Source organism: Schistocerca serialis, chromosome 1, assembly GCF_023864345.2.
Source record: "Schistocerca serialis cubense isolate TAMUIC-IGC-003099 chromosome 1, iqSchSeri2.2, whole genome shotgun sequence".
Classification (NCBI taxonomy): Eukaryota; Metazoa; Arthropoda; class Insecta; order Orthoptera; family Acrididae; genus Schistocerca; species Schistocerca serialis.
The window spans coordinates 428,942,549-428,959,750 of NC_064638.1; the positions used below are offsets into that span (position 1 = coordinate 428,942,549).

At 39.8% G+C, this 17,202-nt stretch overlaps 1 protein-coding gene across 1 annotated transcript in view; it reads left to right on the forward strand.

The window, feature by feature from the left end:
* The first annotated feature begins 16,286 nt into the window (after positions 1–16,286).
* Positions 16,287–17,202, forward strand: part of LOC126472327 (CLIP domain-containing serine protease HP8-like) — a 62,351-nt gene continuing 61,435 nt past the window's right edge. The window contains exon 1 of the mRNA XM_050099928.1: positions 16,287–16,412. Coding sequence (XP_049955885.1) covers positions 16,340–16,412 — 73 coding nt within the window. The 5' untranslated portion in view covers positions 16,287–16,339. The remainder of the gene's footprint in view (positions 16,413–17,202) is intronic.

Below are 17,202 nucleotides of genomic sequence, written 5' to 3' on the forward strand. Positions count from 1 at the left end.
GTGGTATCTATCAGCTCAGTTGCAAAGTTTGTGAGAAGATATACATTGCAATGACTGGCAGGACATTTGACACAAGAAATAAAGAACACACCACAGCATTCAAATATGGTACAAGTCATTCAACATTTGCAGATCACCTAAAAGAAGATCACTATCGATCAAGCAATATTGAAAACGATATAAATATCATAAAAGTCAGTAAAGACAGACACCGCCTTCCTTTCCATGAAAATTTCCACATACAAAAAGCATTAACACAAAACAAACAGTTGCTCAATGACCAGATAAATATTGGAAACCAGACTCTGTATAAAATAATTGATGAAATCACACGAAAAAGAAAAGAGCCTTTGCCATCCTTCACCCCCTCCCACTCTCCCACAACCCTCCCCCCCTCAGTCTCACAGTTACATTTTTACATTTCACCTTTCGCTCCTCACCTTCTCCTCTAACGACACTGCATCACATTGCTTGGGCTCTAATGACCACTGTAGTTGTGCGCCCTAAAACCACAAAAAAAATCACATTGCTTTATACTTATGCCCATTGATCATGGTTTCTCCTGCCAAAAAAAAAAAAAAAGGAAAAAAATCTCCATCGCTACTCCTTCTCTACTCTTACACAGTTTATAAATACATAGAAACATACTTAAATAGAATTACACACACACAATAATCTAATTTAAAAAACAATATTTGTAGGTCAAAGACAAAGTAGTGGAAAGGTTATATTGGCAACACTACAAAACACAAACATCAACACATACTTGAAGTACGAAAACAAACAGAATGCAGTGGCGTGCATAAAAGTGTGTTGCGAGAAATGAATAGTGCTGCAGAACATCTAAAAAGGAGACGAAAATTATCAGTGTCTAACATAGACAACAACAATGTGCTAGCAAACGGCATTTCCCAGCGTAAGCGAGAAAGCAGTCGAAACATCACCATAAGTACAAACCAACCTATTCTTAACGAACTGTTTTTAGATCTAAAAAGCAAATCATAATGGAAATCAACTTAATTACAGACCAATGGTGATGCTTTTCCTCAATAAAGCGAAACGCGTCTGACGAAAAAATCACACATTTTTGTAGTTGCATCGACAGATCCAAAATACCCTCATGAATGAAAAGAGACATACTCTGTATGACTTCCATTTTTTATTATGATATATATATATATATATATATATATATATATATATATATATATATATTTGTGTAACTAAAGCATTCTTCATATTCATGTTAACTGCACACCTTTCAGAACACATTCACTTTGATTTATTTTTTTATTTAAATGTGACTTATAACATGATTCATGTATTTATATATGTTTAGTCTTAAACACTGACATGCTTTTAACAGAAACACTTGCATGCTCATTTGCGAATAAGCATCACAAATAAAAATATGTTTCATGACATGCTATTGAACAATGCCTGTGACATGTTTCTGCTAGTGAATTTTTTAGAATTTTGTTTAATAATGAAGGTAGTAATCAGTAACATTTTCAGTCAGGTATATCCTCACACGAGGTTTGCTATATTTTCTCTTTTATTGACTTTTATCATTAATTTTCCTTATTGGGGATGTGTCTATATTTTCTTTGCTTGTATTTTAACATATATAATTGCTAAAGTCAGTTTCATATTTTATTGTGTTTTGTCCTAAGGAAGTGTGCATGATCTCAGTCCAAGTGACTGAATGTATGGTAGGTTGCGAGTGAGATAGCGCTCACAATTTTGTGTACTGAGTATGACTGCATTTTGCCTTTTGTGTTTAATTATTAATGGATAGAATGAATGAGTAATTCACAGGAACCACTAATGAGATATACAGATGAGTGAAAGGTGAATAAATGTCAAAACTGGTGTAAAGGCTTGAGGGAATGTATGATCAGGACGAACTTACATTGTAAACATCATTTTAATGTGTCATGAATGAGTTTTGTACCTAGGGTATATCCATGGAATCAACTGCTTAGTTTTGTCAATGTGAAGAGAAACAAGACAAGTTACACGGAAATACTTTTGTAACGCTCCTCTCTAGAGCCTATTTGTCGGGAGAATAGCCCACGCGTGCACAGTGGTCTGAAGCGGGTTCAGTCGAGTATGTAGTTCTAATTTTCATCGACCAGAGTAGAGTAGCGGACAGAGACATTCAAGAAGCAGGTCAAGAGACTGTTTTGTGAACTGTTCTGTTTATTTCCTGGAGGCTTTTTTTGCTTATTTGTGTTTGTACAGTTTAGTATGTGTTTTTAGTAATGTGAGTGATGCGTGAATGTGATCTAAAGTAAATATGTACTTAATTGTTATACTGACAAACGCTGTATGAACTAGCTTGAGAAAATTTTAAGGCATCGTGAATGCAGACGATGGGGAATTTTGTATCATAACACGTTAAGTAAGTATATGGTAAAAGGAAAGCTAATTCGAGTGCAAATGAAAACATTTAATAACTAAAGTGTACATAAAATACCAGAATGTTACATATTTATTTCGGGAAAAAGTACAGTTCGAAAGTGTGTTATTTGTTGATCAATTAGTCATGAAAAGCGTGGACTAACGCGGAAGAATAATGATTTTCTATTGGCCTTAAAGAGAACTGACCAATTAGAATGGAGTATTCTTCGCGCGTCTTTCCTCTTGGACATGCAGAATGCTTCCAGCAGGCTAAAGTAGCAGGAGCACAGCCTTTCAATGGTATGGTCGGGTGTAGTGTGAGCTCTGAAGGAAGTTATAGTTTGCCGGGTTTAGTTGTGTCGCATTCTTGAAAAGTGCTTCAAAGTGAAGGCATATTTATTCCGGTGGTTCCTTTTTATATTTTTTTATGTTATTTTTATTTTTGAATGTAGAGATTTTTTAAGTAATTTTGTGTATAAGAAACAACAGTAATTCCGCATGTCATATTGAGCAGATCGGTGACCAGAAACTTGAATGCATTAGACACCGATAAACTTAATACTGAGGTGAGCATTTTCATTTAAGAACAATGTGTGTTTAGTAGCTGTTCAGATTTCGGGAAATACGTTACCACAAACCTGCTAACGTGAATGAAAGGGTTTGTGCATTCAAAATTAAGACATTTTCCCGATTCTTAGAATAGTTACGTTGTATGCAGTCTGGTGCGAGTCGCAGTACGGAAGGTTTCTGCTCGGCTTCACTACCGGGGATCTGCTGCGACTAGTTCACAGGTAGGTGCAGGTAAAATCCCAAAAGGGAAATGGGGAACAGGGGAAAGAAAGATTGAGATTAGGTTTCTATAGGTTACCAAAGAAATCATGTTTCCTTTTCAAATCATGTCCAACTTTAAGCTTACGTGAAAAAATTTATTGTTGGTGTCATGCCAAAATCCTTAGTCTAACATCAACCACACAAATTTTTGAAGATAGTCGGCGTGTGATCAAAAGTGTCATGCTATTCTCAGCCTAACACTTTTCATTCACATCTGACACCTGTCAAAGTCATGTGTAGGCCGATCAGCTCGTTATACTGTATTATATTCAAATGACAAGGATTATGACAGTGATTGTGTAGGTCAAGTCACCTTTATTATCCTGTCTTTTGTCTGGTAATTGGGATCAGTGCATAATGTTTTTGCTTACAGGCTGAGACTGTAAATAGCCATTGCTAAGTGAAGGGCAGTAACCGGCACACCCTGCCATGCAGTTACCAAGGGGCCCTTGGAGCGGCTCAAAAGTGGGACGCTGACTGAGGGCAGAAAGACTCGTGGCTGTTCAAGCCAGGCACTCTGAGACCTACATTACCCTTCTGGTGCTACCTTGACAGATTCAGAAATCTTCCTACGACGAATATGGAAAGCGCAGAACAGCACGTGCGTGTAGCTTATAGGCTAAAAGAGATAGCCCATGACTACTCGCCTCCCTCAGTAATGGATGTTTTACAATGTGTGTCTTCCGCCAATGGGCTGTCTGCGGAGGGCATTATGTATTGACCAGCAAGTTCACGAAAGGTGGGTGGGATGATAGAAAACTTTCCTATTCCATTATAGCGAAAGCAAAGACTAGGGTGTTCTGAAAATCACAGCAAGGAAGCTGAAGTTTGCTGATCGCTTTCAAAAGTTTTTCGAGAGCAGACCGCCGATTGGTAGTTTAAGAAATGATGCTAAGGTGTAGGTCCGATTCCTTATAATAGAACAGTGCGAAAGGAAGACAAATCACAGGACAGCGATTTTTAGGTAGTCCCTAGTAGGGGATATTTACAACGTAAAAAGCAGACAATCGACTAGCGCCAAGCCAACTATCGCTCATTACTGTGCGAGGTTTTTCGAAGGAGTCTCTGACGAAATCAAGCGCAGGAGATATATACATACTCGTAGAAGACCACATACTAGTGGCTGGGATGTTTAGCAGATGGCACTTGGAGAGCAGACTCCGATAATCAAGTGGAGTTCATTTCCTGAACAGACTGAGGCAAGACAGAGAGAGAAAGGCAGATTGCTTTCAGTTGTTGCATTGCTGCCGTGGAGACTCATGGAAAGGGCGAGCTTCAACGACATCCACCTGCAACGGTCTTTGTTCTCGTGCACAAACAAATAATGGTGAGAATATCTAGCGGCATCGGCTGCTTGTTACGGGATGAAATTAGATTAGATTAGATTTACTTTCATTCCAATTGATCTGTAGTGAGGAGGTCCTCCAGGATGTAGAACACGTCAGAAAAACAACAATACATGACAAATATTTACAACTAAAACAAATAAGCTAATGTACCATTCCACAGGTCCCAATTGGAATGATCGTCATTGTTTAATGAAGACTATATGAAAGAGTCATTTTACAAATACTAATGCACTGAATTTAAAATAAAAAAAAATTATTTATAAGGTAATAAACGTGTAATACAAATACTATAATAATTATTTACAATGAATACATTACTGCACTGAAATAGTGCAGAAGTTAGATTGTACTTACAGACACACACACACACACACACACACACACATATTTACAATGAACTCATTACTGCACTGAAATTGTTCAGAAGTTATATTGTACTTTATATATGTACAAATCAGTTGGTTTTACTGAGAAATCCATCAATGGAGTAGAAGGAGTTAGCCGCCAATAAATCCTTTAGGCTTCTCTTAAACTGAATTTCATTGGTTGTTAAGTTTTTTATGGCTGCTGGCAAGTTATTGAAAATGTGTGTTCCTGAATAATGCACACCTTTTGTGCAAGACTAAGTGACTTTAAATCCTTGTGGAGATTATTCTTATTTCTAGTATTGATTCCATGAATTGAGCTGTTGGTTTGAAAAAGTGATATATTTTAATGACAAATTTCATTAAGGAATAAATATATTGGGAAGCAGTAGTTAGTATCCCCAGTTCCATAAACAGGCTTCTGCAGGATGTTCTTGAGTTCACACCACATATAACTCCTACTGCACGTTTTTGTGCCTGGAAAACTTTAGCTTGGCTTGAGGAATTACCCTAAAAATTAATACCATGTGATATTATGGAATGAAAGTACACATAGTATACCAGCTTTTTCATTTTTATACCCCCTATGTCTGACACAATTCGCATTGCAAATAGAGATTTGTTAAGACGCTTCAGCAGTTCTGTGGTGTGCTCCTCCCAGTTGAATGTATTGTCAAGCAGTAATCCCAAGAACTTAACACTGTCCACTTCTTCTATCTGCTTGTCATCATATGTTAGGCATATACTCGTGGGACACCCCTTACAAGTTCTGAACTGCATGTAGTGCGTTTTTTCAAAGTTTAGTGACAAAGAATCGGCTAGGAACCAGTGATTAATGTCCACAAATATTTTATTAGCTGATCTTTCTAAGACTACACTTGATTTGTTATTTATTGCGATGTTTGTATCATCAGCAAACAAAACAAACTTGGCATCTGATAACATTACTGATGAAAGGTCATTGATATACACAAGAAAAAGTAAGGGCCCCAAAATGGAACCTTGTGGGACCCCACATGTAATTAGTTCCCGTTGGATGATGGCTGATAGCTTGATAAATGTTTCTTTGCTATTAACATCCTTTGTTTCCTGCCAGAGGTATAAGATCTGAACCATTTTGCAGCATTTCCTGTTACACTACAATATTCCAATTTATTTAAAAGGATATTGTGATTTACACAGTCAAACGCCTTTGACAGATCGCAAAATATACCAGTTGCCTGAAATTTTTTCTCTAATGAATTAAGCACCCTTTCACTGTAAGTGTAGATAGCCTTCTCAATATCAGAACCCTTTAGAAATCCAAACTGTGACTTTGACAGAATGTTATTTGAGATAAGATGGTTATAAAACCGATTGCACATTACTTTTTCTAAAATTTTTGAGAATGCTGGCAACAGTGAAATTGGACGGAAATTTGATGCTATTTCTTTATCTACCTTCTTAATCAGTGGCTTAACTTCAGTATATTTCAACCATTCAGGAAATATTCCACTGATAAACGACTGGTTACACAGAGAGCTTAATATTTTACTTAGCTCAGAATCACATTCTTTAATTAACTTTGTTGATATTTCATCACATCCACTAGGTGTTTTTGATTTTAAAGATTTTATGATGGACATTATTTCTGCCAAAGTAGTGAGGGTCAAATTCATATTGTGGAAGTTACTTGGAATGTCTGGTGTGAGGTATTCCATAGCAGCATCTGCCGAACCTGACAACCCCTTCTTTTCAGTAACAGTTATAAAATGTTTGTTAAACAGTTCTGCAGCACTATACACATCTGTCACCAATGTATCATTTACTCTTGGTGCTATTTGTTCCTCTTCATGTCTGGTTCTACTGGTCTCCTCCTTCTCTATATCCCATATTGTCTTTATTTTGTTATCTGATATGATTATCTTTTCCTTGTAATATATTTGCTTTGATGTCTGTTTTACAGTCTTTAATATTTTGCAGTATTTCTTGTAATGTGCTATAGCATCAACAGCAGAACTGTTTCGGATTGATAGATAGAGTTTTCTTTTTATTTTACCAGATACCCCTATTTCTTGAGTAATCCATGGCTTCTTTGTAGACTTTGCTCTAACCTTGGTAAGTTTTGGGGGAAAACAGTGTTCGAATAATGTAAGCACTTTATTAGCGAAAGTGTTATATTTTTCATTCATGCCATGAGCACTGTAAACATCAGTCCAGTGAATGTCTCTGAGGAGTGTCCTAAAATAATCAATTTTTGGCATATTCATTACCCTCTTGAGCTCAGATTTAACAGATTTTATATCCTGTTCAGTATTAACATTTAACAGAAGGAACTGCATGTCATGGTTTGAGAGGCCATTGACTATTGGTTTTGTAATACAAGGGCAGTTCAATAAGTAATGCAACACTTTTTTTTCTCGGCCAATTTTGGTTGAAAAAACCGGAAATTTCTTGTGGAATATTTTCAAACATTCCCGCTTCGTCTCGTATAGTTTCATTGACTTCCGACAGGTGGCAGCGCTGTACGGAGCTGTTAAAATGGCGTCTGTAACGGATGTGCGTTGCAAACAACGGGCAGTGATCGAGTTTCTTTTGGCGGAAAACCAGGGCATCTCAGATATTCATAGGCGCTTGCAGAATGTCTGCGGTGATCTGGCTGTGGACAAAAGCACGGTGAGTCGTTGGGCAAAGCGTGTGTCATCATCGCCGCAAGGTCAATCAAGACTGTCTGATCTCCCGCGTGCGGGCCGGCCGTGCACAGCTGTGACTCCTGAAATGGCGGAGCGTGCGAACACACTCGTTCGAGATGATCGACGGATCACCATCAAACAACTCAGTGCTCAACTTGACATCTCTGTTGGTAGTGCTGTCACAATTGTTCACCAGTTGGGATATTCAAAGGTTTGTTCCCGCTGGGTCCCTCGTTGTCTAACCGAACACCATAAAGAGCAAAGGAGAACCATCTGTGCGGAATTGCTTGCTCGTCATGTGGCTGAGGGTGACAATTTCTTGTCAAAGATTGTTACAGGCGATGAAACATGGGTTCATCACTTCGAACCTGAAACAAAACGGCAATCAATGGAGTGGCGCCACACCCACTCCCCTACCAAGAAAAAGTTTAAAGCCATACCCTCAGCCGGTAAAGTCATGGTTACAGTCTTCTGGGACGCTGAAGGGGTTATTCTGTTCGATGTCCTTCCCCATGGTCAAACGATCAACTCTGAAGTGTATTGTGCTACTCTTCAGAAATTGAAGAAACGACTTCAGCGTGTTCGTAGGCACAAAAATCTGAACGAACTTCTCCTTCTTCATGACAACGCAAGACCTCACACAAGTCTTCGCACCCGAGAGGAGCTCACAAAACTTCAGTGGACTGTTCTTCCTCATGCACCCTACAGCCCCGATCTCGCACCGTCGGATTTCCATATGTTTGGCCCAATGAAGGACGCAATCCGTGGGAGGCACTACGCTGATGATGAAGAAGTTATTGATGCAGTACGACGTTGGCTCCGACATCGACCAGTGGAATGGTACCGTGCAGGCATACAGGCCCTCATTTCAAGGTGGCGTAAGGCCGTAGCATTGAATGGAGATTACGTTGAAAAATAGTGTTGTGTAGCTAAAAGACTGGGGAATAACCTGGTGTATTTCAATGCTGAATAAAACAACCCCTGTTTCAGAAAAAAAAGTGTTGCATTACTTATTGAACTGCCCTCGTATAATTTTGTTCATTGGACTTTTCTATAAAGATATTATCAATGGCTGTTTGTGAGCAAGTGGCTACCATAGTGGGAATTAAGTTGAATGATAGTGTTACTAACTCAAATAAGTTCTTATTGGGAGAGTCTTTAAGGAAATCTACCTTGAAATCACCGGCAACCACTATTTCTTTGTTTTTGGTTGTTAAATGGGCCAGTACAGTTTCAAGGTTGTTTATGAACAGATTAAGTTACCTGCAGATGCTAGGTATACACTTAATATTATGAAGGATTTTTTGTGAAATTCTACTTCTGTTGCACATGCTTCCATATGCTGTTCTAGGCAAAATTTATGAATGTCTATGTTCTTAAATTTATGACAGTTCCTGATGAATATAGCAAATCCTCTTTTCTCCATTTCTGATCTACAAAAGTGAGATGCTAACCTAAACCCTGTAACACTTAAAAGTTCTATACCAGTGGTCACATGATGTTCAGAGAGGCAGATTATGTCAGCTGGGTTTGAAGACTCTAATTCATCTATGCAGATAGTTAATTCATTAATTTTATTTCTCAGTCCTCGAATATTTTGAAACAATAAAGATAGGTGACATTAAAATTGGGTAGAGTTAAAATATTTGCTGACTGTTGAAAATTCTTAACCAGTAGCTGTTTACGCTGATGTAATAAGCTAGAATTATGTTTTTTGGTTGCTTTCTCAAACTGAGGTTTGTCTAAGTTCTAACATCTCTTAAAATTTGATTTCTTTCTGTCCTCCCTACCCTAAAAACGGGTCTTTTCTGAACCCTATAACCACTGGTATTTTACCACTCATGATAGTGCCTCCCCCCTTTAACTTTCCTGCTATTTTCCCAGCCAATTTACCCTTCCCCTTCCTGTTGAGGTGAAGGCCATACCTAGTATAACCGTTTGTGTATGGTTCAGTAAATTCAAGCTGGCTTTTCATGACTAGGTGGACAGGATCACTTGCATGTAATCTCAGTTTCTCTTACCGGCACGATTATGCAATCACTGGTTTCATTCCGTGGCTGTGTTGTATAGTATTAATACACTGGGGTGACAAAAGTCATGTGATAGCGATATGCACTTGTGCAAACAGCGGTAGCATTTCATACTCAGGGAATGAAATGGCAGTAGATTGGGGGAGCTGTAATATTTTATACTCAGGAGATTCATGGTGAGAAAGCTTCCGACGTGATTATTGCCGCACTACGCGAATTAACCAACTCTGATAGCGGAATGGTAGTTAGAGCTTCGCGCATGGGTAAAATAATGTGCCGAGAACACCAATTTTCAGGCATTACCTTTCACCACTGACAACGCATGGTCGACGGCGTTAACTTAACGGCCGAGGGCGACGGCGTTTGCATAGAGAAGCAACATCGCGTGAAACAACCTCAGAAATCAATGTGGGACGTACAACGAACGTATTCGTTAGGACAATGCGGTGAAATTTGGCGTTAATGGGCTATGGCAGCAGACGACAGACTTAGGTGATCTTCCTAACAGGACGGCTTCGCCTGCAGTTTCTCTCCTCGGCTCGTGACTGTATCTGTTGGACCTTAGACGAGTGCAAAACCGTGTACTGATAAGACGAGTATCGATTTCAGTTGGTAAGAGCAAGTGTGGCGCAGACTTCGCGAAGCTAACTACCCAATCTGTCAACAAAGCACTGTGAAGCTCCATAATGGCGTGGGATGTGTTTACATGCAATTGACTGAGTCCTCTGGTCCAATTGAACCGGTCAACGACTGGAAATGGTTATGTTTGGCTACCTGGAGACCATTTGCAGCCAATCATGGACTTAATGTTCCCAAACAACAATGTTATGTTGCCAGACCACAAATGTCCACGATTGGGTTGAGGAACGTTCCGGACAATTCGAGTGAATGGTTGGCTACCCAGATCGCCTCACTTGAATCCCATCGAACATTAATCGAGAGATCACTTTGTGCACAACATACCATACCGGATCACTTTCACAATTATGGACGGCTGTAAAAGGATAATGGCTCAATAATTCTGCAGGGGACTTCCAAGGATTTATTGAGTCCATACCATGTCGAGAAGTTGCACTACTCTTGGCAAAAGGAAGGCCGACACGATGTTAGAAGGTATCTCATGACTTTTGTCACCTCATTATATATCACGAAAGGAAGTAGATCTGCGCCAACCATCATTATCTGTTAAGTTAGCTTTGCCAACCATACCAGCGCATATTATTACACAATTTTATGCCTCATTTTGATGTTTTTGTCCACTCCATTTAGAATTTTGTAATAAATATTCTAATTTTCCTGAACCAAGAGTTTGATTTATTAATTAGTAAATCCATTTTGTGAATTTAGCTACTAGTAAGTTAAATAAATACTGGTACCTGGAATTCAATGGTAGGGCATTCTTTTACATCAGTTGCGTTGATTAGATTCTTTGCATAACTAATATTAAGAGTTTGAAGTTCTGGCGAGCGATGTGTCTGCTGGAGACGTAACTAAATGGAGATCAACTTAGGTCTCACACTGGCGATTTGCAAAATGAAACTTAGCGGTTCAGCTATTGCAATGTCGAAGAGTGAGACATAGCAGTTCATACGTTACTCACTTGTTATTGAGCTTTGCAGTACTTGGAGAAGAAGAAAATATTTTCCACTCGTTTTGGGACATTGGATACTTTAATGCCTAGAATACTTACCTTACGTGTTGTATGAAAGCGGCAACAAAAAAAGTAACGATTGATTTCACTTCTTTTAAACATGACCAATTGTCACAAATTGACTGTACCTTGTTCTGCTTCACATTTCTTTGTTTCACAGCTGTCCAAAGAAGACTACAAATCAAATTTCATCTAGAGCTGTGACATTTTCATAAAGTGTGAAAGTAAATGGAATGGAAGTCATGATTTGCAGCAAGCATTCCTCATGGTTCATGGCTTACAGAATCACACAAGAAGATTGAGGAATTTGCAACAGCAAATGAAGCTGGGTCGCGCATTTCCAAAAGAAGATAGGAGAGGTTTGTATATTACATTTTACTATAAGGTATCCATTTTAACTAAATAAAATAATGTTGAAATATAATAATAACACAATGTAATGTATTAAATCATGTGCTCTTTTCTTTCAGGCAAACATGGCAATTAATCACATGAATTTCAAGACGAAGCTGTGCAAGGTGTCAGAGACTTCCTCAGTGCCATACATAATGTGATCTCACAATTGCATCCTTATTTCTGGACAAATACTCTGAATACAGCAAAGAAAAGGGTGTCTCTACTGTATCAAAAACCAAATTCAGGGCAATTCTTATGTCAGAATTTAACATAGGCTTCACACTGCCGAAAATCAACACCTGTTCAACATGTGATGCCTTTCTAACAGCAACGAGTAACCCAGAATTGTGTGCAGAAGAAATTACACAAAGGAAACAACATTAGTTACATCTAAATGTGGGCAAAATATGATCATTTCTTTGACTTTTCTGGCTAAAGAGAATGTGAAAGAGCAGCACATAACAGCAATGAACATGCAACAAAAGTTTCCCATGCCAAAACTAACAATTGGCCCAGCATTCTAAAAGAGAAAAATATGGGCGTATAACTATGGTATCCACGATTGTAGCTCAAATAAGGGATACAAGGGAGTGAGAAGAACGGAGGAAGGGGTTCAGATGAAGCTGGGAGCTGTTTATTAATATACTTGGAGCTAACGAACACTCAAGTCAAAAATTCCACATAATCACAGATAATTGTAAGGGTCAGGCAAAGAATTGGTCTCTTATTAACCTGGAAAAACTTCTCGTTGCCACCAAAATATTTGAATCTGTACAGTACTATTTCTCTGTGGTATGGCATTATAGATTTCCTTGCGATCGTGATTTTGGTCGCATTGAAATTTATGCGAGAAACAGACGTCCAATAGTATACACGCCAGATGAATGGGCAGAAGTAGTCAAATCTGCTAGTCCAAAAAATTTCATTGTGACGAAAATTCACAGACAAGACTGCAGAAGCTTGGGTGATCTGAAGTCATTAATCTCGATATCCATCCTATTCACATCTGGAGATCACAATCGCTTTAGTAAAGCGACTCAATTTATGTTTGAGTATAAAGATCCCTTCACGCTAAGTGTGAAGCACTGTTACTCAGATATAGGAACCTTCATGACAGTGGATCTACATAGCAAGAGGAAAGGAAGACCTGCTGAACCAGATCTATTCTAGCTTCCAATAAAATATAGAAAGCCACTTAAAATTAATCAAAAACAGACTGATGACATACTGTCTCTTATGGCACACATACCTGCAGCATATCAAAGCTTTTTTCGTTCATGTGCTGGAAATATGTGAGGGAAATGTTCACTGATGATGTAGAAGAACTTCCTTGATTGCACATTTACAGTGTAAAACATAGTATTAGACTGACTTATCTGTTATGTATTTGTGTACGTGAAAGTACAAAAATTGTTAAAATTACTACTTGTTACATAATTCTCAAAGTAAAAGATTAAAAACATATTTTATGTACTAAATTATTTTCAGGGAGACAGTCATAATCCAGTTTCGTCCACAACATAATTAAAATGAATCTCAAGTTAATATTACATAACATAATTAAAAGCAAAAAGGAAGTGCCTATTTTATTTTCAACATTTTTTTATGCTTCCATGAAACTAAAGTCGCTGTATTTCAAAACTAGTTGAATGTGGCTTATGACTATATCTCTCCGACCCCTTTAATTATTTTTTTCAGAAATTGGCTCCAGGCAATATTTATGTGGCATTAATCCAGTGCACGTAACAAAATTTTGCACAGGTCTTGAATGGTTCTATGAAAGCAACTACGATCATCGGCCACCTATTCCCATGGAATACATGCAGCACAATAGGCAAAATCCCATACAATTATTCTGTGAGCAGGCTCACATTTTTTCTACTAACTACACTTTCTTCTAGTTCCTGTTGTTATTTATTTTGTTATTATTATCTTTTTACTAGATGAATCAGAATGTGTATTCATTATCTATGGCCTCTTACTGATCACTACAAAATCCGAGATGGTAGTACCTGCTACGGCAGATGATTGATATCAAATACACCAATGATATGACAAATCACAATCATGTGTAACTCCAATTATACATCTCGAAGAGATGGAACTGAAGTGGTAACAGATGAACCATTCACGTTGTTTGTTGGAGGGAGAGAGATTGTCATTCTTGAGTACCATTACATTCCCTGTTGCATAATCCTACTATCGAATTTTAGTACAGCGCCATATTATACCATCTGTGTTATGCGCTCCACTGCCGCACGTGTAAGGGTATCACATACATGTACAGTGCTTCCGGAATGAAATTTTCACTCTGCAGCAGAGTGTGCGCTGATTTGAAACTTCCTGGCTGTGGCTAAGCCATGTCTCCACAATATCCTTTCTTCCAGTAGTGCTAGTCCTGCAAGTTTCACAGGAGAACTTCTGTGAAGTTTGGAAGGTAGGGTTGGTAGAGCACTTGCCCACGAAAGGCAAAGGTCCCGAGTTCGAGTCTCGGTCCGGCACACACTTTTAATCTGCCAGAAAGTTTCAAATCAGCGCACACTCCGCTGCAGAGTGAAAATTTCATTCTGGAAACATCCCCCAGCCTGTGGCTAAGCCATGTCTCCGCAATATTCTGTCTTTCAGGAGTGCTAGTTCTGCAGGGTTTGCAGGAGAGCTTCTGAAAAGTTTGGAAGGTAGGTGACGAGATACTGGCAGAAATAAGGCTGTGAGGACGGGGCGTGACTCGTGCTTGGGTAGCTCAGTTGGTAGAGCACTTGCCCGCGAAAGGCAAAGGTCTGGAGTTCGAGTCTCGGTCCGGCACACAGTTTTAATCTGCCAGGAAGTTTCAAGTACAGTGCTGTATGATGTACATCCTGCAGGGGTGAAACACTGCCTTATCGAATGGGGCCTTGCAGGTGGTTTGATGGCTGATGGACCGGCTGTGAACGTCACGTCCACACATCATGAAAAGACCCTCCCTTGCATGGTATTTGTTTAAACAAAGACATGAACGTCTCTATCCAGTTCCTACTACACAGCAAGCAGTTTTCAACTTAGGGCAAGTCAGCTGCAAGCTTTGAGTGGCAACCATAAAAGCTGTGTAAATGATGTCAGAAGGTTGACAGGATATTATTCAAAATTTTGATAAGCTGGACAGGTAACATTTTAAACTTATTTTAGGTAGACCGAAATATCATAGAAAAACGTGATTTTTAAAATTTGCTATTCTATACTTAGGGCTGGATTATAAACCTAGAACATATGAAATCTAAGAAACAAGCTGATTGCACCATCATCTTAGAGTCCACTATTTGGAATTTTAACATCATAGGATTGAGAAAACTCAGGAAATCTGACAACCATGCACACTGCACCAGTATATCAGGGTCTTCGATCTTGAATTATGACATCATTGGTTTGAGGAAAACCCAGGATATCAGATAACCACGCAAGCTACACAAATATCCCTGTGTCAACCATCTTGGATTTTCAACAAATAACATAACTGGCCAACTCAGGTTTCTTAACTTCCCATCATTTTTGAATTTGCCATTGTTTTATATATCAGGAAATTGGGCTATTTTCAATTATCTGCCGATTATTGAATTTAACGCCATATTATTCATAGAGCAATTGGTCATTGTCAAAAAGGTTTGTGGGAGAGGAATTGGAATGGGGGGGGGGGGGGAGGGATGAAACCTGGCATAGTTCCATCGTGATACCATAGGAAATCTGACAACAATGAACATTGCAGCAGAACGATTCTTGCCATATTACCTGGAACTGCATGCAGTGTGAAAGGGCACTGCTCACAGTGCCACGTAAAGCAGCACAGCCTGAAGGAGCCAAACAACACAGAAAGCGGGCAGCAGCTGCAGGAGACATATTGCGTGGTCCCCCACTCAGTGATGGCATAGTTCAGCCTGGAGGTGGTTCCATGATGTTTTGGGGATGTTTACTGTGCCATGACATGGGTCAATTCATTTAGGTTACTACGAACGTGAGCGAGGATGTTTATTATTACATTGTTGGTGACCAACTGCTGTCCTTTCTTCTACATCTTCATGGTGAGTATGCTGTGAATACTCTTGTCTTTCGCCATAAAAACAGCAGTGGTCACAGGACTGCACACATACGTCCCTGACTTGGAGAACAAAGAAGCCCCCTACCGCACCTCGAGTGGCCCTTTAAATCATCTGACCTTGAACGCGCAGTTAATTACGGGGACTATCCGAAAAAGCAGTGAAACAAAGCAGTCCACATCCCCGCAATTTGGTAGCTCTCAGGAATCTGATAATCAGTTAGTGGCTTCCGCTAGATATGGCATACAAGAAGAAATCGTTGGACTGTCTTCCTCGCCGAATTGAGGACATTATCAAGTTTGGAGGTGGTGTTAGCGTGGTGTCTCCTGCGAGTGAGTAATGTTTTGTCCAACCTGCTCACCGGAGTGCCAGTCTTCTGCGTCTGGCAGGCGCGCGGTGCGCGGTATCACGAGGCATTATGTGTCAGGCTGATGTCTCGGCAAGTCTCCGGAGCTACTGGTTTGGCGCCGGAAGCATATGTGGCGGCGGCCCGCGGAGCGCCTGCAGCGAGCAGTGCGCATTTAACGGAGCGTTCCGTCGCGGGCCGCCACTGCGCCTCCGGAGCCTGCAGTGCAGCCATGGCCAGGCGCCGAGCATCATTCGCCTACAGCGCGTGCGCAGTCGCCGTCTTCGCAGCCATAGCAAGCTCCGGTGAGTACACACAGCCGTTGTTTCGTTCACAGTGGCGTGGTCCCCCCGATCAGCTGGGAACTAGGCCGTACTTTCTTGCTGTACAATACACTCGGCGTACTGCTAATAATTTGCCTTGGGAAACTGGATCTTGATGTAAACACAGCTTAAATAAGAAAGTAGGTACGCAAACCGATGCAACTGTGGTTATACGTATTATTACGCTTTATACGATAATTTAAATTTACACTCAACAAAGTGACTGTGAGGGCCGAAACATTCGAATAGTTATCCTCTAGTATCGTGAAACCATTTTTAGAATTTACTGTAGTTATCATTTTTGATTATGAAATGATCGTATGGCATTGTTGGCCGAGAGGCCCCATGCGGGGAAGTTCGGCCGCCGTATTGCTAGTCCTTTTTAGTTGACGCCACTTCGGCGACTTGCGAGTCAATGAAGATGAAATGATGATGAAGAAACCATGACACCCAGTCATCACGAGGTAGAGAAAATCCCTGGCCCTGCCGGGAATCGAACCCGGGACCCCGTGCGGAGGAAGCGAGAACGCTACCACAAGACCACGAGCTGCGGACATCTTTGATTATTATGTTACCCTTTGTGTACTTGTACAAAGTGTTTTTAAATAATGATTCTCACTGTTCTGGATTACTGTACGTATAGCAACGAAAGCGTTACGCTTTGAGACATGTTTATTTGAATCTGCGGGATGCCAGGACTGCTGTTGGTTGAAAGTACAGCTCACACACAACAAAATTTATGTCTTTAACCTTGTTTTCAGTTCCATGCTAG